This window comes from Archocentrus centrarchus, chromosome 14, assembly GCF_007364275.1.
Source record: "Archocentrus centrarchus isolate MPI-CPG fArcCen1 chromosome 14, fArcCen1, whole genome shotgun sequence".
Taxonomy (NCBI): Eukaryota; Metazoa; Chordata; class Actinopteri; order Cichliformes; family Cichlidae; genus Archocentrus; species Archocentrus centrarchus.
The window spans coordinates 24,703,024-24,728,405 of record NC_044359.1 but is presented as its reverse complement, the minus strand read 5'-3'; the positions used below and the strand labels follow the sequence as shown (position 1 = coordinate 24,728,405).

The following is a 25,382-nucleotide window of genomic DNA, read 5'->3' as shown; positions in this document are numbered from 1 at the left end:
GTAGATTTATTTTTCATTTATGTTTCTATAATGCCATTCATTCAAACTAACATGACATCTTAAACTACCAGTTAAAAACAGCAAATCTGTTCAAAATAACAAGTTTATTCTTGAGCGATAAAACTCGAATAATATGTTGCTTTAAATAGTTGATAGACTGTGTTCATACTGTGTATCTCACATAGTTCGGCCACGCCCTACTTTACAGAGAATACCTGTGATGAACTGTCAGTGTCGAATTTGCAGTCGGCCTCATCAGTGTGATGAGAATCATAATCCACAGTTCTTGCATAGAAAGCTTTGACAGAATTGCTGTTGCAATGATCAGAGCTTGAGCGATCTTTGAGAAACTTTATGTCACCGTCACAAAGTGTGTAAAGTGCAGAAACAGACAGAGTAAGGCAGAAAGTCACATCTAAAACAGAACACATCTATTGCTCTAATAAGAGAAGAGTTAAACTGTTCAACAGTAAAGGAAAAGAAAAGAGGTAGAGAGAAACTGCTTATATGGTAAACAACAGGAGAATTTGAACCAAAATGCATGTCAAATGGGGAAAAAGCGTTTCTTTTTTTTTCAGGAAACCATTACTGTCCAATCATTTTTAGGAAAAAAAAAAGAAAAAAAGCAAAGAAAGGATACTAATCCTTAATCCTTCCTCGCAATCCTTACATGGAGCTTCAAACAGTGTTGCTGCATTCCAACTGCTAATATAACAGCATGTAAAACAGTTAAACCAAAAGCCTCCCTGAGTCTCCAAAGATGAAAGCTGATCATTAGTTTAGTAAGAACTGGAAAAGTCAGACTCATCTTCACAATTCTCACTTGAGGCTCACACTGATTGTCAGTCTTTCTGTCTCCAATCCAGCATTATTTGGCCTGGAGTTCTGTTCTCACTGCATCTTAGGCATCGTCTTTGTATGAACCAGACATACATTCATCAGCTACTGATTCACTACAGGTTAAATTTCTGTCTCTTTCCTCGGTTTCTTTTTCTCCACATTGGTCCGAGCAGTTGTTGGTGTTGGACTCTTCCCCACTCCCTTCAGCTTCTTCCTTCTTTTTTATTTCCTGGAGTTCCTCCTCAGTCTTTCCTCCAGTGGTATGCTCTTTGTTCTGCTCCTCTAAGTCTGAGTCCCCAGACTCCCCTGCTTCTTCTGACAAAGAGTACATCTCTCTGGAGACATCTCCTGCACTTGATGAGGCTTCTTTGCTGCCCTGGTGTTGTTTCTGCAACAATCCAAACTCAGTCACATCTTTGGGGTTGCTTCTCTTCTGGCTTGACATCTCGCCAGAGCTCTCATCAGAGGCCAGGGACATGAGTCCGTTAGGTAGACCATTGGAGGCTTCAGGAGGCCTGGGTGCAGCTGTAGAACTGCCCTGCTTGAGGATGGATGTAGTGATTTTGAATCGATTCAGTTTGCTTTTCACTTGGCTGCTCTGAGGGCAGGAAGAAACCTTGAGTGAGGAATTAGGGTATGCGAAGCTGGAATCCACTGAGCTGCCACTGGCCTTTGCCACATTTAAAGTTGACTTTCCCGTCTTCATCATTCCCATCACCTCATAACGGAAACTGGAGATGTCCTGTTTCAGCTCCTGAAATAGATAAATAAAAGCAGCTTCATCGTTAAATTACTAACATAATCATTTCATATTAGGAGTCATTCAAGGAGTAAGACTACCTTAAAGTTGTCTTCAGTCAAGCCTTCCTCTGTCTTGGCATCTCGAATCATGGCAGCCACATAACGTTTCACCAGGTTCCTCAGTACCTCCTACATCATTGAAAAGTAAATAAACAAACAACAGTCTGGTAAAGATGTCATTATTTTGATCTTGCTTTAAAAGAGACCACAGTTACCTGATACTGATGGTTTATCCTCAGGTTCTCTGCTGCTCGCCTCTAAACAGACATCAGAGGTTGGTTAGAGAAAGAGTGGGAGACAAGTTAAAAACACAACAAAACAACAACAAAAAAACATATTTGGTGTTTCTATCTGTGTTTCCTGAGTGCTGCGTCATGAAACAGCAAAAACATTTGCTCTGAAATTAGGCTGCAATACTGTGGGGAAAAAAATAGACTCTAACTAAAGGAAAGTGCAACTAACACTTATTTCATTGAGGTATTTAGTTCAGTGTCACATGTGATGAAGCAGAACAGCAAATCTTACATAAGCAATAATGCCTGATTCATTATTTAATTAATTTTGGCTCAACTTAAGGAAATTCTGGTTCATGTAATTCAGCTCGGTGTGAATGTCATGGTAATTTGGGGCTTTTATTGATGTATTTGACGGTGTAATGATTGTACAGCATACATCTTTAATGACTTTAATGGCAAGAATTGGGTGCACAAAATGTAATTTATTTTGGACTTTCTCTAATCCACAAAAGTATACATGCAGGCTAAAATATACACATACATTCCTTTAAATCCTTTAGTAAGTCGTGCTGACAGTTCTACAGTGTCTTAACTTGGCTATTAAATTGTCATCAATGATCATGATTGACAAATGGTAGTTTCTCTTTGCCAGCATAAAAAGGATTTGTTTGAAAGCACTCATTACTCACTAATACTCAGAACAACAGAAAAGTCCAAGGAGCTCAGTGAAGATCTAAGAAGGGAAACTGCAGATTTACACAAATTGGGAAGCTCTCTTTGAGCCATTTCTAAAAAACTGCAGATTTAAAGATCATCAGTTCCAACAATTAGAAATAAGTTATTCAGATATATCACCACTTTGTCAAGGTCTGGAAGAAGACCCAAACTGTCACCCTCAGATGAGAGGAAATTGTTTTGGATGTTCAGGAATAACCAGAAACCACCGAGGCTCAAGCCTACCATGAACCGGAAACTGCTCCACAGTGAAGTGAGTTTTAAATCGCCATGGACTGTAAGGGTGCTGACCGAGAAAAACTGACACCTTCAACTTGACTGAAATTTGCAGCTGCTGACATGGACGAGCCAAATGTCTTTTGGAGAAAGGTTTTATGGTCAGACCAGTCAAAGATCGAGCTATTTGGCTACAATAAGAAGAGGTATGTTTGGAGGAGGAAAGGTGAGGCTTTCAAGCCTACAGTAAGAACGTTGTACCAGCTGTCGAGCATGGTGGTGGTAGCGTCATGCTCTGGGGCTATTTTGCTGCCAGTGGTACTGGTACATTGCAAAAGGTTCCAGTAACACCAAGCCTGTATGCATACTTTTGACCTTGGGTGGATTAGAGAAAATATAAAATGAATTCAAACTTGTGCACACAATTCTTGATTTTTAAAATAATTAAAGATGTATCCTGTACAATCATTCCACCACAGAAAAAGAAGCACTCCAAGTACGCAAATCTCCAACAAGGTAGCTCACTTCCTGAGCAGTATTTACTTTTAAGGGAATACTATAGTATTTTGTATATATTCATTTTGTTTTCTTAGTTCTTTTTAAACATAACTCACAAAGTTTGTAGCACAGTAAAAACAAGTGCAAAGTGCAGGCTTCTGTTATTTGCCCTGTTGAAACCTATTTTAATGTATTTGACATCATTTTGACTGATTATTTTTTATAATTTTTTTTAATGTGGACTCATTCTTTCTCCTGACAACACTGCCTTTAAAGACAGAACACATTTTGAGGTCAACTTGAAAGAAAGGCAGCTGTGAAATGTAAAACTGAGGTCAGAGGTCAAATGTGACATGATATTTGGTTGCAAACTATAATGTGAATTTTAGACTCCCCATAAACCAGTATCATTTCCTAAATGCTGTCAGTACAAACAAAGGCAGCAGAATTTTAAGAGATTTAAGGATAAAAGACATTTTCTGAAAGCTTGGCCGTATTTGACCTCGAAGAAGAGGTCAGAGGTCCAAAGTAACCTGATATTTAGAATCCCCATAAATCATTCCCTATATGCCTATATGTTAATGCAAGCGATGGCAGCAAGAAACATAGTTTTAAAGAGCTCTGCATTATTATCACTTTGACCTTCAGATCAATCTATAGGCCAGAGTATTTTATACAGTACTTTATATATGTTGACACCACACTTTTAAGAATCATAGTTTCTAAGTTATAAAGCTTTTTGTTTATTTTGGACCATTAAATCATTACATTGACCTTGAAGACCTCGGTGGATATAAGCCAAATTGGTTTAAATCCACCTTGGCCGGGACCTTTCTGTGTGGAGTTTGTATGTTCTGCCTGTGTCTGTGTGGGTTCTCTCCTGTTTTCCTCCCACAGTCCAAAGACATGCACTTGGTGGGGTTAGGTTAATTGGTGAATCTAGTTTGCCCAAAAATATGAATGTGAGTGTAAATGGTTGTCTGTCTCTCTGTGTTAGTCCTGTGACAGACTGTAGACCTGTCCAGGGTGCACCCTGCCTCTTGCCCTATCACAGCTGGGATAGGCTCCTGCTCTGCAGACCTGATTCAAAACCTTTTTGAAAGCCCCAAATTACTATGACATCCATGCCCATTAAACTTCTGACCACAACTGTAAATATAAGAAAATCATGTTAATTTCAAGAAATATAAGAATTAGTGTCAATTTTTCAATTAGTGCTTAAAAAGAAAACAACAGTAAAGTCTTCCCAGCCTACTCGTCCTGAGTTTCACTCTTCAAACAAGCCAACCCACCTCCCTCTCTCTCTCTCTCTATGTGAAAATTACATAAACATATTTGACACCAGACTTACCCCAAGAGTACCAATGGTGTCCGGACGTTTGAAGCTTGTCCTCCACACCTGCCTCTTGATCCAACACATGAGGTACCAGAATGATTTGGGGCTGGGGATGATGTTGAAAGGGGCCGGCAGAGTGGCTCCCTCTTCAAAATAACTCATCCATAGTTTTGTCCTGGCAAACTTCCACTCAATGTCTGCATGATCCTGAAATCAGATTAGGGGACATGTCTTGCTTGAACTCTTACACTCACATGACTGTTTGCTTGCAGTGTGTTTGACGTGTGCTCACAGCAATGTGCTGGTAGGAGTTGTTCATCATGGCTATGAGCATGTTGAGGAGCACCACCAACGAAATGATGTTGTAGGTCCCAAACATGGTGGCACCGACAAATTCTGTGAACTGATGGTCAGCGTCCACGTTGGTCACATACAGGCTGATCAAACCAAAGATAGACCAGAAAAGAGACTGCAGGGTCTCAAATAATCTGCAAGAGAGAGCACGTGATGTAAGCTAAATGCCTAAAAAGTGCAGATACGTGTTACTGCTTGGTGGAAATGTATTCAGTTGAAGGCTTTAAAAAATAAAAAAAAAAGCTGAAGGAACATCTTCACTTGGTTTTAATGAGACATCAGCTTTTCTTAGCAACTGAAAACTTGACCATGTTCCCACGTTTTGTAACAAGTAACAGTGATATACACGAACACACACGCTCTCCCTTTCTTTGACACTCTCTTTCACGCTATCACACATTTACGCTACACAAGCAAGCGAGACAGCATTCATGCAAACTCACGTGGAGAAAGCGTTATTCTGCTCCACACATCGGATGCCCTTGCACTTTCCTTTCTCATCTGACGCCTTGGTCTCATAGTAAAAGTACAGCTGGTTCAGACCGTTAGCAAAGGCGAGCAGGACCTGAAGAAACGCAGTGCGTGGATGAAATTATGTAACCTCATTCACTTCTGTCATATATAATTTACTGTCCCACTTCTTGTCTTTGTTCTGCTTGTGTGCAAACATTTACCAGGCAGTAGATGAAGAGGAACTTCAGAATGTCAAGCAGCATTCTCCCCAGAGAAATTTGCAGCGGCCCCAGATGAGAGTTGGCCGTGAACAGTGAAATGAGGCGCAGAGAACTGAAAATGTTTGCAATGGCAAACACTGCTTCAGCAACTAGTGTCGGGTGCCACATTTCCCATTGGTTTCTGGGTTTACTTCCACTATACTGGATGAGCAAAAAAAAAAAAATAGATGACAAATAAACTGAGTACACAGAAAGGTCACAGCATGTCTGTTTACTCTGTTGCCAAGACAAATGGTTACCTTAGTGTAGGCTACAATCTTGAGGGAGATAGTGGCCAAGTACAGAGAGTTCATGACAAAGTCCATCAGGTTCCACCAGTCGTGAACATAGTCTTGAAAGCCACCATCCCACATCTGCTTGATCTCTGCCCAGATGAATCCTAGAAATGCAATTATAGAAAGATAGCATTTGTCCAGTATGGGCAATATTTGATTTGACTGTAGGTTTATTTAAACGCATGATGAAAGAGAGCTAAGATTACAGTGAATGTTATTTAATTTTGTGGGCATTTGATTTCAAATCAAAGCACTGAATAAATTAGACAAATAACATTTTAACAATTCAACTTGAGGGACACCCGCAGCTCCGTGAAATGACAGCGACCGTAACCGTTGTTATCATTTCGTCCTCTATTTATCCAGATAAAAGTCCCGCTGAGATTAAAAATCTCTCTTTCAAGGGAGACCTGGGTATTTAACTCAAAACTAAAAAAAACAAAACAAAAAGTAAACCCCACTGCCATGTTAGAAAAGAAGCTAGAGGATAAAAAATAATCAGGATAAATTATGAACTACAAACTGAAATACTGTTCAGGTGATCAAAAAGCTTTTTTTTTTTTTAAGCCAAATGTCCTTCCTGATGCAAACCCTAAAGGATTTGTTGGTTGTTTTTGAAGAATTTTATTTTGGACTAAAGGTGATGAAAGGACTGAGTGACAGACTCCTATTTACAATGGTGAAGTTTTCCAGATCCTTGGATTTGTCCTCTCCATAGGAACATCAGCTGAGATGTATGATTATCACAGAAACAGTCATTTAAACCCAATCTTTAAAGATTTAGTGGCATTAACTGACCACAAACAAACTTCAGAAAATAAATCTCTCCATTTTATCTATCATACACTCCCTTCCAATCATCCCAGTGCAGAGTACAAACCCCCTGTACTCACCCAGCACCCAGGGCAGGATCATCCACTCCACAGTGGTCGGTGGAGGACCCTGCCTGTCCTGCCTGTCCTGTTCTGTGGCGACAATGTGCTGGGAGGCGAGGAGCAGCAGGAATAGGAAGGTCAGGTAGGACGCTGTGTGGCAGATGAACTTGATGAAGGGCTTGCGGATGAAGAGGCCATAGCGACTCTTAGGAGCAATGAGGTAGCAGAGAGCAAACGCAGGGTAGAGGAGACCGATGAAGACACAAGTGACGAACTTTCCTGCCCAGTGGCGCCGCCTCCAGCCGGGGAACTCATCATACCAACGTGATGCCAAAAGCTGCTGACAGTTGGGCTGAGCTACAAACTTAAAGGGGGACATAAGAAGGGATGGGAAAGCTTGAACAGTTTGATCTACAGATATTCAAAAAGATGGCTCAAAAATAACTTTTATTACACTTAGTAGTTTATGGTTAAGGCATTTAAACCTGTTTGGAGACAGCATCCTCACCCTAGGATTATTACACAGACCATCGTACACTTGTGTCAATATGCCAGAATTAGCAGTTAAGGGCATACAAGAGTGAGTGGGATGTGTTCGTGGTATAAAAAAATTGAAGGTTTATCATCTACACACACGGATATTTTAGAATGAAAAAATATATTGGCTGTCTTACAGAAAAAATAAGGTCAGCACAAAGACTTGTACATGTTTTCCAAAAGAAGGCAGATTGTGCTTTTGATGACTGCACAGGATTTTGCAATGATTTTCTTAAGATAAGAAGGCAGTGCTTCTTGTCTGAATATGATGGAGCTTCATATAAAGACAAACACCTAACACGACTGAGAATGCAAGCAGAAAAATAAAGGCAAAGTAAAGTTAATGCTCCTTGTTGTAACCGAGTATAAATAAACTGATCGCTGATGCTAAAATAGTGATGCAACAGAACTGCGGCTGAGCCTCGGGACCTCTCGAGTCAGCGCACGGAGACGCGCTCGGTTAAAGGGAAAACAAACTAAAATGCAAACTCTTGTATAAATGAAGATTCCATCATCAGAACGCATCCATGTGCAAGCACGATTATGCAGGAGCACACAATGTTGTGAAAAATCATGATGAGCCTCCATATCAGTATATCAAGTGTTGACCAGCACCGGCGGGTGCCAATTCGCTAACTCGGCAGCCTCGTTTCCATGGGAACCGCAGATCCTTATCTGCGTTGGGTTCTGAAGCAGGATGGATCATATTTCCATACTTCAACTACAGCGTTACCTGGAATGTGAGAGGAAGTGCAAAGTGGGAGCATTGGAAAGGATGAATTTTATGGATGAGAGGAGGAGAAGCGGTATACTCTGTTTTGTTTTTCATCCAAAAGGAAAGAGTGAGTCAGTGTGTGAGTGTGAGAGAGAGGAAGAGACAATGACACTGTATTTGAAGAATAAAGAGTTGATAAGGTCCCCAGGGATATTTTCTTCTTTTCAGATGACTGAGAGCCATTGTTTCAATCCTGCAAGAGCTATAAATATACTTTTACCTCTATTTAAAGACAGCTTTGGTCACTTTTTCATCAAACCTGCTTTGTCTCAGGTATTTAAAGTTTTGAGGACACAAGTGAGAGTTCCATTTATAAACAGAGGAGTTTATTTTTAGCGTCTTTAATTAAACATCAGGGCCTTAATGTCGATTAAGAAATGTAAACAGTGCGTTCTTGAGCTGCTTGATGTCTTGCCATAATCAGCATGATACAATTAAAACACTCACAGTGGTGGTAAGGTAGGAAATGAAGCAAATTAACATAATATATATGAATGTAGCAATGTGAGCATTTACTTAACACATGGGCTGAAATTAGAAAGAAATAACTGTAATTAGATTGTCTACTTTAAACTGGAGAGCTGCGGTCTAAGTGAGATGTTGCTGATCACACTATTTTATTGAATAGATGGAAGAACAGGTTTTTATTCCCAACGGAGAATCCTTTAGGCTGTACCCTCAATTACTTAAAAAAAAAAAAAAAAAAAAAAAAAGGTTATGTTCTCTTTGTATTAAAAAAACTCATCTTTCTGTTAATTTCTCCTGAGAGTGAAAGGCCAAAAACACCAGCCATCAAATATTGTAGAGCCATTCCTCATGTGTCACCGTCACTTACAAAACTCAGCAGCAGCAAAGTGACATATTCACCTTAAGTGGCTTTTTTCGCACAGCTCAAATCGTCTCAAGTCCAGCTGGAAAAGCGTGACCCAGCAAACTGCCTGTCACCTAACCCAAAATGCCAGGAAAGCGCCTGTGACTGTGTGAGTGCTGCTGATCCTTTCTAGCTCGGCGAAGACATATTCCCCTGCAGCTCCACCAACATAAAAGCACCGCTTTCACAGACACACGGTGACAAGCAAACAACATTCAGATGGCTGTAGAGCTTTTTGCTCTGCTAAAAACAGAAATACGGGTGGATGTGAAATCCATTTTTTTTTTTTTGCATGTAGCTGTGTCTTAGAGTTGCAAGTGTCAATGCATTTAAAATGTAAATGTGTAATTTGTGTCATTAAACTGCACGTATGAGGGAAGATTTAAGTTTCTAGAAGCTGTCATATGTCCACCAACTATACAGCACTGTGCAGAAGTCTTAGGGATTTCAAAGGTCAAAGTTTTTCTAATAGTCTGTCACAGATTTTCTTTGGATGTTGGCTCTTTTTTTTAGTAGTATTTTTTTTAATTGCATATTTGCACCAACAAAGTGATTCCCAAAGAGCTATAATGTGTAGCGTGTCCTTAAAAAACTGAGAAAGCTGTACAAAAGAAGGAAGCGGCAGGCCTAAAAACATTATCTGCAGCAGATTAACAGTCTCTGAAAGTAATGTCCTTAAGCAACAATAAAAATTTCAAATAAAGACCTGACACAGGACCTGAGGGAAGTATCTGGCGCCTTCAGCTGATTCATCTACTGTTCATTGAAACTCATCAGATATGAGGCCAAATTACACAAGAACTGGACTGAATTTCAGCCAGTGGTGTTGGAGATCGCGTCAAAATTGATGGAATACAGAAATTCATGCAGAAAAATACCATCAGATTTTGATCCACCATATAGTAAAGTATCTGATTGGCAACAGCTTCATTTTTCAGCATGACAATGCTCCTAAACACACTTCCAATGCAGACACACAAACAATGGTACACTATCAGTCATGGATTGGCCTCCCCAGAGCCCCAAGATTATTTAAACAGTGTGGGGTCATCTTGACAGAAAGCATAACACAAAAGTAGCCAACATCCAATGAAGAACCTTCAATGTCCTTCAAGAAGCCTGGAGAACTATTCCTGAAGACTACTTAAAGAAATTAGAAGAAAGCTGCCTGAGAGAGTTCAGGCTGTGTTGAAGAATAAAGGTGGAACTGTACAAACTCTGTTTTTGCCTCATATCCTGTATTGCCATGTGCATATGTTTGCACATTTCAATAAATCACTGCAGCTATTTCCTATTTTTGAAGGGCAACTTAAGACTTTTGCAGAATGCTTTATTTTATGAACTGAGTACACTATTAATCTGATTACTGAGAGACCAGCATCCTAACAAATATGCAAGAGAGCTACATGAAGAGGTCACAGTAACAGATGGAAATTAGATACTTCCTTGTTAAAACTACATGGATGGAGTACAATTATTGCTTTCCTTTGTTTCTGAATTTTATAAATGCTGCATAATTTTGGTCATAGTCAGATATTTGCTGCTGAGCACTAATGGTTTTCTCACTACACAACACTTACCCCTGTTGGTGTAATTTAATTTCCACTTAATGGGGACATTAAGATGGCTTGAAATACTGAATTGCAGTTTTTATGAGATATCACAAGGGGGCAACATCAAACTACTGCATGTAAAATTGATAGGTTCCCCTTAGCGTCTTTGCCGGTTTCAAATATTAAAGAGACAGTCTGTTTACGCTTGCGCCGTGATCCTTCACTTTATTCACCTCACCTACATTTAGAATATCAGAAAAAAAAACTGAGTAATCAACATCTGAAAGCCTGAGGGAGAGTAGATAATCTGCTCTTTAATGTTTATGTGTTACTGATCATATTTATCTGATTTGGCCTCCTGCTGCATCAAAGCGCAGACTGCTCTGTGAGTTCAGCTCTTTAGACAGAAAGCCTATGGAGATTTCTTTTCAAACTGTTACAAATTGCCTTTTTAAACTGTGGGAGCGCATCGGCAGCAGAGCCAGAAAACACACACAGATGCGAGGATAAATACACAAATGTAAACAGAGCCTGTCGCACTCCACACACACACGAGAACCGTCCTTCATTTTGTTCAGACGAAGGTCAATGACAGTCTCACAGTCATAAAGAGAACGCACTATTTAAAAAATAATCACCCATGCAGGCTGAGTGTCATGCTTGTTTGTAAGAGTTTGAAACGCTCACTCATTTGTGATCTGAAAACCTTTTGAAACCATCACACCACAGACAATATGTCCTGAACACACTAACAGCTCTCTGCAAGAGCAAACAAGCTTTTCCAGCCCCAGTGAGTGTCCATTTAACCCTTGATGCCTCAGTGGGGCAAAAGCTTATGGCTCGTCTCTCTCAAGCACAAACTAGTGCCCATAAATGCCTCTGCTTATGTGTGTGGGCACATAAAATTGCACTGTGCGGATGTGATTTTCTGTTCTCAGGAGAAAGCACCAGAAAATGTTTTTTTAATAGCCAATTCATGTCATGTTTCTATTCTCCAAATGAATGAGAAGTTTACTGAAGAAAAATCTCCCCAGATGACATTAGGACAATCACTGCTCATTAAATATTTTTGTGCCTTAAATAAAAATAAAAATAAAATCCTGTTTCACTTCTTTTTTTTTGCAAGAGTACCATTCCTCTTCATATGCTACAAAGCAAAAAAACCACTACCTATGTAACTGCTGTATATACACCTCAAACAATAAATCAAGTATAAAACAAGAGTCCAAAACAATTAGGAAAAAAAGGACTTACAATACTCGCTTTTGAAGAGAAGAAAAAGGTATTCGTGAAAGCTGTAAAATGCTTTTACTGAAATGGAAACTTTTCAATTAGTTTCACAAGAATAAGGGTGTAGAGAGTGAAATGAAAGCAAAGTTTTTAATCAAATTACAGCATGCTATAATAATTTCTCACAGAGTGAGCCATTCCAACAGAATATCTTCGTCTTGAAAGGATTCTTAACAACACCGGGTAGCGAGGACATTTATCATTGGAAAAGGGCGACTGGATGGATTCTTACTCACATCGCTGACGTGCTGCTCTCCATCAAAATGCTGGAGCAACTGAAAGCTGCTATAGATAGCCGATGCAAGAGAAGGGCATATTGGGACTTGATAATTAAAACACTGCTAGGGAGAGGAGATGCTAGGGGGCCCGGTTGTGGCAGAGGCAGCAGGAGGTTTGTTTGTTTACAGCGTGTGCAGAGAAAGATTTACTGCCTGCAGGGGGCTGGGTAAGATGACAGGGGACTGTCCATCATCATGTCCACCTGTGCACTTGCATTGTCCCAAACTGTCCTCCTGTGCCTCAAGATGCTCATCTGCCAGCCTGTTTGCTGGTGCGCAACAGCTGGATGGCTGAAGGAGGAAACGGCAGTGTCATAAAATGAGACTCCCCCAAAAGTGCATCATCTCTGACAACCATGCAGGGCTCCCAGCAAAAGACAGCTGAATGAATTATTAGTCACTCCTGGGAGCAACGTGTCTGCCTCCTCATCATTTTTACTTCACCTTTATATTCAGCGGAACAATTCTGTTGCATCAAATCGATTTAACCCCTTCCTCTTGCTTTCAGCCACCCCGTAACTTAGCGAGCCAACTAATACTGGCTTTTTCCACATTCACCACCAGACACTGAAAAACATGCGCTCAGTTCACGCATTACAAGGGACATTCACATCGACATTAATACCATTTTTACCACCTAATTAGAGACACTAATGCTGAAGATTAAGCGGATGCAAAAATCCACTGATATAATTTACAAGAATTATATGAACTTATTTGCATATTTACTGTTTATGACTCTACCTAGTGGGGGGAAGGTTTTACATCTCGATGGAAATAAAAGCATGAAATCATTGGCCCATAAAAGCAAATATTGTTTTGAAGTTGCCATGTTTGGACCAACAAAGCTGCTGAATAAAACATCCCAATTTACTCACTCGGAAATTCAAATATGGACTGTGAACGTAATCAGTGTTTATATGACATGTTTACCACGGCTTCAAAAGCAGCTGCTCTGCATTAAACTTTCCAGATCATTGCAGAGCATGTGTGTCTAACTGGATACATGTAATTACCTTTATGCAACAGCTTTTCTTTACTTGAAAACTACCTTAACTTGATCTGAAAGATAGAACATGAATGTTGCTCTAAATTAATGACATGTGGTAAAGTAGTAAGCATGCTCAGTCTACTGCTACAAAATAAATATAGATTTCAATATTTGCCTTGCAGCTGTAATACGTTGGTTATTGAATTCAAGAATCTTCTTTTCTATCTGTCGTCTGCGTGAGCTGCCAAGGGGAAACAGTTAAAAATCTTATAAGACCAGCACCTCATGTCATTAAACCTGATGCTAATCTAGAATCATTACAGCGCCTCTCATCAGCTCACAGGGACAACGATGAGACCACGCTGTTTGGCAGTTTTTTCTGAGGCAGAACTGGGTACAAAGGGCTTCTAGTGTTAAAATCTACAGTAAAGAAACAAACAATATTAGGCAAAAGGAAAAAAATATGAGTGGAAACCCCAGGAAAGGTGAAAAAAAAAACAAAACAAAAAAACGCCCACAATTTCTTATTTTACATATTTTAGAAGGCTATGATTGCAGTCTTATCTGACTCGCACTGGTCTTAAGGTGAAGGAGTGGGCACTTGACTGAGTGAGATGCAGTGTGTGTGTGTGTGTGTGTGTGTGTGTGTGTGTGTGTGTGTGTGTGTGTGTGTGTGTGAGAAAGAGATCATTTTGTTGATAGCTAACAGGATGACATTCTCTGCTTCCTTCCCAGTCCTGCATTAAAACCAAATAAGCAACCATGATTTCACTGGCCGTCTGGATTTTTACAGACTGCTGCATGTGTCTGTATTAATGGCTATACTGTATAAAGACCTTTTGATGTATTACCTACATATTTCAAACTTTTAAACTCAGTCATATACACATTTCTGTATTAGTATTTATTCAGAGGCTGAATACTATATTTTTTGCCTGCTCCCTTATTTCCTTGGGGTTGCTGCAGCGTGTGGATTTTTAATACCTGATGCAACCCTCCGATTTATCCGGGCTTGGAGTGGTACTAAGATTTCACTGGCTTGTGTCTTCTCCCAGGTCTCAAAGTGGGGATTTTTCATGTATAAAGTGAATGTGTTACTCACTGCATCACGGTGCAACCATTCAGAGGCTGAATACAGTGTAAATATACCTAATATCTCGAAAAATGTCAATGCAACTGCAGGAAAATATTTTACATTACACATACCTCTTTTTGGTGGTACTTGATAGCTAGCTTGAGTCTTGCCAGGTCATTATTGCCCTCCTCTTCCAGTAAGCTGATATCATCTCTGTAGTTGAGGATCATCTCCAGCTCTCTGGAGCTCCTTGTTTGGTCCAGGAGGTCTTTTGCAAACTGCTTACACTGCTGAGACAGCTCTTCATACTCAGATTTAAACTCGTTCTCCACCTGAAAGAAACAGATGGAGTACATTTAAAACAAACACTGTATTACTAAAAGCAGGAGCACCTGAAATGTGAGGAAATAACCTCAGTGTAGAATAGATAGGTTCTAAATCAGTCCTTGCCATGGGGTATTCTGTATCAGTAGGTTGCTTAAATCGTGTTTACAGGCATTTTATGCACCAACTCTTTGAGCCATGTCCTTTTCATCTTATATTCTGGGAGGTAAAGATTTGACCTGTCTAACTATGTGTGCTAATTGTACTGTATGCACTATGTAGAACATCAAGAGCTATTCAGAAAACATCTTAGTAACAGAAAAGCCCTGATAAATAAAGAACTTAAAACAAAGAGCTTAGCGTTTGATTACATTTTAGCTGTGGAAATCACTGACACTTGTTTTTCAAATCATGGTCAAGTGTCAAATTTAACAAAAGCAATTTATATTAATTCTTATCTAATAAATACAAAGGTCTTTTTTTTTTTTGGTTACACAATCATATTATGGAAGGTCAAAAGGTTAATTAACATACATACTGTTGGTATTTCAGCTCCTCAAAACCAAATCTTACCAACTGATGTTCCAGCTCCACTATTAGCTGCCTCTCTTGTCCTCACCTTGCTGAGCTCCTGCAGCTCCCAGCTGAGCCTGAATGCAGTTAAGAAGGGGTCTTCGCTGGAGAGCGCAATTAGTGAGGGACTCGACAGCGCTTTGTAGATGTTGAGGCGTGAGCGTGAGTGCCGCAGGCTGTCCACATCTGAACTAGACACACATTCCACACAGTTGCAGCGCACCTGCAACATCAAACAAAACACGGACACACGGACACATTTTAATGAGGCTTTTCTGTGTTTAGCAGTGGATCATGTTTCAGTCTAGCAAAGCAGCCACTGTGATGTCAAAGTACGATACTCAGACCGCAAAGGGACAAAAATTTATGTACACATTTACATTTTATAAAAATACATTTTAAATCACACAATCACGATGGGATTAAAATACAGATTTTCAGCTTTAATTCAAGAGGTTTGACAAAAGTGTTGCATTAACTGTTTAGGAATTAAATTTTTTTTTTTTTATACACAGTCCCCCGTTCAGATTCTGAAAGCAAACGGACAAGCTAACAACACTTGGATGAAAATCCTTTATAGTCGATGGCTGCCTGAAGTCTAGAACGCATCACCTAATGCTGAGTTGCCTCCCGTGAGTTGCTCTGCCAGGCCTTTACTGCAGTTGCTTTCATTCTTGTCTTCAGTAACTGAAAAGCTTTATTGTTGGGAACAGGAGACTGACTTGGCCTTTGGAAAATATCCCATTTGTTTGCCTCGAGAAACTCTTGGGTTTCTTTTGCTGTATTCTTTGAGCCATCATCCATTTGCGCTGCGAAGCGTTGTCCCATCAGTTTTGAATAATTTGGCTGAATCTGAGTGGAGAGTATCCTTCGCTTGCATCGACATCTATTGTATACGGACCTCATACTGACAATTCCAGTGAAAAGCTACTAAATACAAGTTCCACTTGGAATATCAACTCCAGATATTTTATCTGCTTAAATTTTGATGGAATAACCAGGGAACAGACTTCACCTGGCCATAAAACCATTCATCAGCCAATTGTCCAATTACTTTTGAGCCTCTAAAAATGGGGGAATATATATATATATAAAAATGTCTGTAATTCCCAGTTAATATAATACTTTTGCTAAACCCCTTAAGAGCTGAAAGTCTGCACTTCAATCACATATTAACTGTTTGATTTAGAATCCACTGTGGTGGTGTACAGAGGCAAAATTAAATAAATTGCATCTTTGCCCAAAGATTTATGGGCCTAACTGTTGCTAAGATATATATTATATCATAAATAGAGATCTTAGAGACACCCACCTCATGTGGCTGTGGCATAGACACACCTTTCTGCACCAGAAGCTTGATAATTTCATAGTTGTTGGTGTGTGCAGCAAGAATGATGGGAGTGATGTCAGGGGTGAAGTCAGAGAACTGCTTGTCCAGTAAGATAGGTGGAACCTTTGCAGGGAGATGAGAGAATGAAAGCAACATATGAATAAAGCTGTCAAAGAAACACAATAGGCCTTGACCTGTACTTAGGGCTTTTAGCTCCTGAAGGTAAAAATGGTTGAAATACAAGCAAAAAAATTGTCCTCTTGGAAAAAAAGACAAAATGCCTTCCATATCAAGAGTTTTGTAAAGGGCACCAGTAACAGCACAGTGAAATGCATCAGTGTTTAACACATTTCAGAGGGAATTATGCTCAGAGAGAAACTCATTCCACCTATCCTTCTTATCACCCACTCCAGCTAAGTCCTTTTTTCAATTCCCATGTCATTCAGGGAGAATACAGCTACAGGCAGCAGAGGAGTAAGCTGCCCCTTTTTAAATCTTTTAATTGAAGGCTGATTATCTGATTATGTGGTGAGAGAAGATGGGAGAGGAGAGAGAAGATACCCCAAGAATGGCTGGAGGATAAACATGCAATAGGTAAGGACCTGCTTAGCAACTCAGTGCAGAGTGATGACATATGGGAATATGATGTTCTGGTTTTAGTGAAAGTGCTTTGCTAAAAGATGAAGCAAAAAGCCTCAGTCTCTCTAAACGTTAACAATACAACCAGGAAAGATAAAATAGGATAGTAGCTATGTAGTTGATGTTTTACATCCCTTGAGTCTACAGACAAAGTTTTGTTTAAGCTGTCTTGGCCACAAACAAAAAAATCTCTCTTTATTATGCATAGTTCCATAAATGCAGTTCATCCACAGCAAATCACACCAGTCAGAAATTTGCAATACTGCCAAGTTAAGCTAATTAGCTTAAGCAGATTTAGCACATTATTACTAAAGTTACTAAGTGTGAAAAAAAAAAACCCCAATCTAATTCTCTGTTTTTTTTTCTGTGGTTTATGCGTGGAAATTGTTTGTGGTATTTGAAAATTCAAAGCGCTTTCTACTTCAAGTGTCATTCACCCAATCACACACATTCATACAGTGCTTTTATCTATGCCTAAGCACTTCTACCTAACATTCACATGCCGATGCATGCATCCGGGGCACCTTCGGGTTCAGTGTCTTGCCTGAGGAGGAGCCAGGGATAAATTCACTGAGCTTCCAACTGGTAGATGATCCACTCTCCTACCTGAGCCACGGCCACCCACTGAGCAAAAAAGTAGAACCCCAAAACAGATTTTATTTTGTTTTTTTTAGAATTATAAAACCTACTTTCATACTGGTGATGTAGTAGGCTACATCAACTGTAGGTTGTTTTATATAATTTTTTGTTTTATATTTGAGAAAGTGCATTGATGCATTTTGTATCACATTCTCATTTTATATTATAAACATCTAACAATTAGATTGTGGTTGAGGGTTTTTCCTGGTTCAAAATGGGCCTGATGCCTTATCATTTTCCTGTTACTATATTTCCTTCTAATTGCTTTCCTCTGATAAAAAAAAAAAAAAAACATGCACCAAATGACTCCACGCTACACTAATTTTAGTGATTAAATAATTTTCATTTTATATATGTATGTATATATATATATATATATATATATATATATATATATGTGTGTGTGTGTGTGTGTGTGTGTGTGTGTGTGAAGGAAGAATCCTATGGTAATAATATTAACATTAATATGGTATCAACCAGCAGTTACTGTATCTCGGCTTTGTAGGGCAGTTGCAACAATAACTACCTTAATCTAATTTATGTAAATGAAAATTACCTTTGAATTATCTACTCACTGTTTCTGCTGACCAAATCCCTTTGTAGCAAAACTAAGTTAAATACTGATTTAACTATAAATAAATATAGTGATTTTCCATGAAAAGACTAAATGTGAACAGCAACAGACCAGGAGTCTCAGGGAAACACAAAACAAGAACACACACTACCTGAGAGAGAGGACACAGCAGTGAACACAAGCAAACAAGGGTTTAAATACACACTGGAGTAACTGGGAAAATGGAAAACACCAGTGAACACAGCTGAAACTAATCAGGAGAAAACAAGACAGAGGAAGCAAACTGAACACAATGCACAAAAGACAAGGAACTGGCAAAATACAACAGACAGTAACTAACACCAAACAGAGGCGGAGACTTGACAAGACATGGGAAACATAAGGAAGGCAAACTCAAGGACTAGAGCACAAAAACTACAAACATCAACCTAAACCCACAATATAGTTATAAAGCATAGAAAAATCATAATGAAGATCTCTTTAACTAAGGACTAAGCATAACAAACTCAAAACACTGTCAAAGACCCAGGACCATGACAGAATGATAGGATATCCTAAAAAAAAAAAAAAAAACTTAGTTAATGCATGCCCCATAGATCTGCAAAATACTTTCAAAAATACCCCCCCCCCCCCCCCCCCCCCAAAAAAAGAAAGAAAAATGTGAGAAAGAAGTAGACTTTGATATCTGCAAAGCTAAATAAAGCTAATAAATCCTAAAAGACCAACTATAGGCATGAAAATACGTGTCACAGTTAAGACACAATCTGAGATGTTTTATAAATATTTCACTTGAAAGTCGTCTATTACGAGTAGAAGCAGAAATAGTATCAGTGCAAGTCTTTGCCACCACTGCTCACTGAGGAACAAAGCATGAAGAATTGTTCTCCAGGGGTTTGGTTCTTTTTCTCAAAAGTGTTTCATCATCTATATATCATTCAAAAGTCATTATATCATAGAGACACTAATTACTTGGGTAGTTTACTCTTAGAGCAGTCACGGTGCAACAGCAACTCTAAAGAGTGGCATGGAGCCATGTCTAAGAGTCGTCACATTTCGCAGAGGTGGGTGATCTAATAAGCTACAGTATACATTCTGTTCTCCATGTGGGAGAAGGAGGGACATCAAATAATCCACATCAAACAGCGTTGGCCTGTGCCCAAGCATGGACTAGGAGGTGTGCAAACTAATACATGTGAAACTATGATAACTGCAGAGAAAGGAAAATAAAAAGCCCACTCTTCTGAGTAACACATATTTGTTACTCATAGGGCATCCACCATAAGCATATTGATTAAAAATGCAACAATGGCATCTGCAAATGCACTGTGTGTCTTTGCTTTTGTTTTCACTGTGCTCCATTTTGAGCCTCCCTGCTGGTTTTCCACCGTCACCCAACATCATCACAAGTGTTTAGATAGGGCCGGTGTAAAATGGGACGCTGAGCGGTTTTTGAATTACACTGCGAAAAATGAGCTCAAGTCTTGGATTTGAGCAAGCATGAATACATTTCCTCTACATCGTGCTCTGTGTTATGTAGGAAGGAGATGGATTTCCTTACATAAGCAACCTTATATGGAAAGATTGACAAAAAACCAAATAAAAAACAAAGGCAAAGACCAAAAAAACGTAAAAACACCCAAAGGTCCTGCAACTGAGAAAGAGTGTGAGATCCAGTGTTTGTGCCACTGAGAGATGCATATCTGCTCTCAGAGGATAATACATGGAGCTGTTTAAAAAGCTGATATCCATGTGGTCCTCAGAGGAAAACAAATAAGCCAAAACACTTGCGAGATTATTACAAACATGTCATTCAGACAGCCTAAAATAGAGAGACAAATATACACAATTCCAGCCAAGCATAAAATGAATCTCCATATTAATAAATCTCAGAGAAAACACTGGCAACAGATAGGATGCGCTTTTTCCAGAGAGCCTTTTAATATAATCAATGAGCTTCTGCTGGAGTGATATGGTCGCACTAGAGTGATCTGTTTTCACAGGCTACTCACTGGATGGGAAGAAGCACCATCTTACAAAGGCATTAAGATAAAGTGTGCCACCTGACTGATGTCACGGCTGAGCAGTTCAGACCGGAAATTTCATCCGTTTAACAAAGTATCCCAATCTGTCTCTTTGTGCTCACACAGCCTTTCCCTCATTATTATTTTCCCCCTTTCCTTTCCTTTCCTTTTTCATTTTTCAACTTTGAACTTTTTTTTTTACATCATTAAAAAACATCCTGTTGCAACAGGGTGCAACAGGAACAGGAGTAACATCTCTCCATCATTACTGCTGACTGCGGGAAGAGAAGAAAAGATATGAATGTATATGTGCATATGAATGTGATCAATGTATACAGAGCAGTAAGCAAGCAGCAAATGAAGCTGTACACATTTTGTTCTCTTTCACAACTATAAGGGGAGCGTTAATAAACAGCAGTCTGCAAACTAATCTGAAACCTTCCCAGAGCAAATAAGAGCAAACCTAAATTAAACAACATATTTTCTCTCAGTGAACATGCTCATTAAACCCCCCTCTCTCTCTGTAAGACTTGTTCTTTTTCCAAAAGACAGAAGGCTTATGAAGACAGCTTTCTGAAGTGTCAGCTTTTGTTGTTGCCAACAATACTGGGTCAGTTAATCTGGATGGTGTAAAAAGCTCTAGGCAACTGCATTCAGCTTAGAAGCTATAGTGACTAGCTCTGGCAATGATCATTCAGTCAGGAAAGGCCCTGAGCCGCTGTTTGTCTTTTTTAGATTTTAAACTGAGGTATCCAGAGTTCTTTTAGTGCCGATGGCCAGAAATTCAATAATAATCTTTAAGCACGGTGTAATTGAAGTGGTTGGAGAGGAAACTAGTTCTGCAACAGTTCTTTGCTCCACCTCTAGTATTTATAAAGTCTTCAGGCTGGCAGGAGACTTTAGCCAATCACAGGTTTTTCAGAGAATGCTTTCCTGTTGGCTATACTATGTATGTAAATCCACACACACTTCTCTTCAGACTGTGGAAGAAAATCCTGCAGGAAAAGTCAGTATCCCAACATTTGAAATCACTGCAAGCAACCCAGAACAAGGATGATGGACTTCTCAGAAAAGTCTCAATATGTGTCAGCATCAAGACTGCATAATAATCATCCATCTACCCTACTGAAAACAAGCCCACTGGCCACTTTATTAGATATACCTTCCTATTACCAGGTTTGACCAATTTTTTCCTTCAGAACTGCCTTAATTCTTTGCGGCACAGATTCAACAAGCTGATGGAAACCTTCCTCAGAGATTTTGGTCCATATTAGCATGACACATCCATGCTGTGAATATTCCATTCCTCCACATCCCAAAGGTGCTGTTGGATTGAGATCTGGTGACTGTGGAATATAGAGAGTGCTCTGAATACAGAGTAACCATCATGAGATGAGTTCAGTTTTGTGACCAGGTGCGTTAGTTGTGGTAATTTGAGGTATTTAAACAATACTCAGGTGGTGCCCCAGAAAATACCCCACCCCCAGCATTACACCACCACTGAATATCAAGACTGCATAATGGCCATCCATCTACCCTCCAGAAAACAAGACTGTTAACAGTTTGTACATGGTGTCAGTGAGACCATGTACAAACACAAACCCCATTTAGGGCCACTATTTGCTCATTATGTGTCACTGATGCCCAGGTCAAGTTTTGATTTTGTACCTATTTTTGAACATCTTGATTAGACACTGGAAGAAAACTTTTTTCCAAACTCTCAATGTTTGCTGGATTTTCCCCTGTTTTATCTAAATATTTTCATAGTGATTGGATAGGTTTTGCTTACGAAGGCTAAATGTTTGAATTGAACGTTGCAAATATTTAAGCCTTCTGCTAACCACAGCCAAACAATCAGGCACAGCTGTGTCTAATTCAATTTAATGTTGATGCAGCTAGCTCACGGCTTGCGTTGAATACATGTATCAAATGTGCTTGTTTAGTGGGAGGGTCTGAGGGGGAGAGAGCAGAGGGGAGGTGAGAGCTGCATGAGGACTGCATTTTCATATTCGGCCTTGTTTTGGGCTTTTGCAGCTTTAAGGTGGGAATACTTTGGAAGCATTTGCTAAATTTTAATGGTTCAAAATATAAAGAATGAAAGATTTTAGTCATTAATTCAGTCATTATAGCTTATGATAAACAATAAATGTGGTGCATTAGTTAAATGTCATACTGTAGTAGACAAAAGAATGTTTTCATGCCGGCCACAAACAAAACCGGCACAGGTCCGAGCACACAAATGGATTAAACACTGCAATTATGAACTGCAAAAAAGTGCATTAAAATGCTAAAAGCACCAAAACGGTATAAAACAATCTGGTGGAAAGGCTAAAAAAAAAAAAAAAAAATGAGAGAAAATAAATGCCAACTACTGTTTCCCTGCTCGTTTGACTCCAGCCTTGACAGCCGAGCACAGTCTGAACAGAGAGGCACTTCTGGCTCGTGTAAAAGTGCTTTTTTAATACGCAACTCTTTCCGCTTACCTCAGTCCCTTCCTCACCTGCATGCCACCACTTGGCTTCTTGTGATTTAGCAGCAACTCCACAGCTCCCACCACTTCCTTGCGAATCGCGTGCAGCAGGGCATCGCCGACGTACACGTTGAAGCTCAGCAAGAGTTCAATGATTTCCAGGTTCTCGTTCTCAATGGCAATCAGCAGAGCTGTGCGCCCGAGAGGGTCGATGCAATTGATGTTGATCTTGAAGTAGATTTCTGCCTCCTGCCAAAATAAGGTTGTGATTGAAAACCAGAGTTTGTTTCAAGACCTACTCTGGGGTTCATTGATTATTGAGGAAGACACACAGGGAATGGATATTTCTGAAAGGAACTGTAAACTCTTCGCACCTTTTGTAACTGAACAAGCAGCTAAAAGTCTGTAGTTTTTCCTCTGAATTTGGAGGAGTGGAGTGGGAGTGAGTTTACCAGATCTCTGTAGCTTACTTTTTTATCTCCATTTGAAGCTAGCAACATAAGACTATGCTTGCTGCTACTGCTGGCATAACACAACTCAATATCCTACTGAACTTTGGGCAGTCAAGTTGAAATGTGGGGAATATAGGAACCAAAGAATTGAGATTTTCTTTTTTAGAAAATACTTAAAACAGATGCATTGTTCTCCGATTGTATACATAATAACTTGTCTAATTGTTAATGCAAGAATATAAAAAGGGACATTTTATAATGCAGATGTCCATTCTCTATTTCTATATGGACAAGTCAAGTGAGCAATCTATCACAAATTGCAAATTGCAGCTCACTTTTTTCTTTTTATTCCTTGTTGTTGTACATTGTGTTGTCATTTGTCATTATATTGCTATATGACATGTCCTGATATATTACAATTTTCTGTGTCTCTGTTGCTATGGGACTTCAAAACAGCTGCTCTCTGCCAACACTTTCTGCCTGCTAGTGGTTTTATAAAGAGCCGGCATATTATTTGAAATGCATATGGCTTTGCGTGCTGCCTGTGAATCTTCCAATCTCTTTAACATCAATCAAATTAGACTGACACTTTAATATCGAACCATTCACCCATCCATAAGTTTGAGCTTCTACATTAATTCATCCCTTTATTAGTCAGTTTCTCCATTCCTACACACACATGAACAGACACACACACACACACACACACACACACACACACACACACACACACACACACACACACACACACACACACACACACACACACACACACCTCCAGAGCTTGTTTGACACTGGCATAGTCCCCTTTCTCCACAGCTCCAAGGTAGGCTTTCTCTAAAGGTGACAGCTCCGACTCGGCCCGCACAATTCTCAGCGGGATTCGGTCCCGGTATGAGGAGCTGTCAGTCCGCCGGTAGTACAACTGTGACATCTCTTTAAGCTTCAGCTGACCAGCACCCTGTTAACACTGCTACAGCTGCTGCCGGGCTGGCGGGGTTCACACTAGAAGGGACAGAGACAAAGGTGTATAATAAGCTTGTTGTTGGTACAGGCATTCAAAAGGAAAGATAAAAAAGAGAGGGAAGTGAGATGCATACAGAGTAGAAAGGGCTGTAATGATGAGCTGAAGCTGCTACTCAATCCCTCATTTACTACATGATTTATTTAAGAACGGCCTCATTATATGGATGGATGGATGGAAATCTAAAGCATAAGTTGACAAACATTTTGGTCAAGTTGCCCAGTCTGCAGCTGGCACAACATTATATAATTCTCAATTTCTAACTGATTGACACCACACACCTTCTCAAATAAAATGCAGCGTTATTTCCTCGGGTAAGAGTCCCTGGGTTTTCTGCGATCTAAAATGGCTCTTTCTCCAAATACATTGTAACATTAAAATACTGAATATAAATAGAAGATGAGAAAATAGTGTTTACATTATGTAAAAAACAGCATTAGTACAATTCTTCTGTGACAAGCTCATCCTAAAATCCTTTATTTGAAACTGGAGCAGCCATAATAATGAGTAAAACCAGCATCCGTGCGAACGGGTCGACTGTCACCCCTGAATAGATTCTCAAAGTATTCTGATGGTCTTTAGAGAATTTAAAACCACAAGGAGCACAGAAGACAAAAACACAGAGATGAAGGGGGAAATATAAACTAGGTGAGCCAAAAACAACATTAAGTGGAAAACAGTACACGGTACTAAATATAAAAAAAGAAGTTCAAATAGTTAGTGCCTATGGCTCCCCTCTCTTTTTTCCCAGTGTCTCAGGACAACTCATTACTGCGTCTATCTGAGAAATAATGATTGGACCCACAGCAGCCTAATTAGTTTATGAGAACAAGCAGAAACACGGCAATTTCTTTAATAAATATGTGTAAAAATATTCATGCTGTGCCCAAAGTCCCACATCCCAAAATAGCACATTTAAAGGTGCAGTTCCAATCTTTGAGTGCAGCACTTATTGGCTCTTTCACTGATATGAGAAGGTCAATGTGTAGTTTGGATGTACTGTAGCTGTTTCCCCTGTTTCTCCAGTCTTTGCACTGAGAGCTAATCAGCTTCAAGTGGTACCTTC

At 39.5% G+C, this 25,382-nt stretch overlaps 1 protein-coding gene across 1 annotated transcript; it reads right to left on the bottom strand.

Annotated features, from left to right (window-relative positions):
* Nucleotides 1-24,279, bottom strand: trpc4a (transient receptor potential cation channel, subfamily C, member 4a). Its single transcript, XM_030746112.1, has 14 exons — nt 24,068-24,279; nt 22,871-23,089; nt 16,480-16,620; nt 15,214-15,390; nt 14,402-14,602; nt 6,919-7,264; nt 5,990-6,129; nt 5,691-5,891; nt 5,460-5,581; nt 4,955-5,150; nt 4,678-4,869; nt 1,857-1,898; nt 1,681-1,770; nt 1-1,594 (listed from the first exon to the last, which is right to left on the bottom strand). The coding sequence occupies exons 1-14, from the start codon at nt 24,224-24,226 to the stop codon at nt 902-904; spliced, it is 2,919 nt and encodes a 972-aa protein (XP_030601972.1). The 5' UTR covers nt 24,227-24,279; the 3' UTR covers nt 1-901.
* Between the last annotated feature and the right edge of the window lie 1,103 nt (nt 24,280-25,382).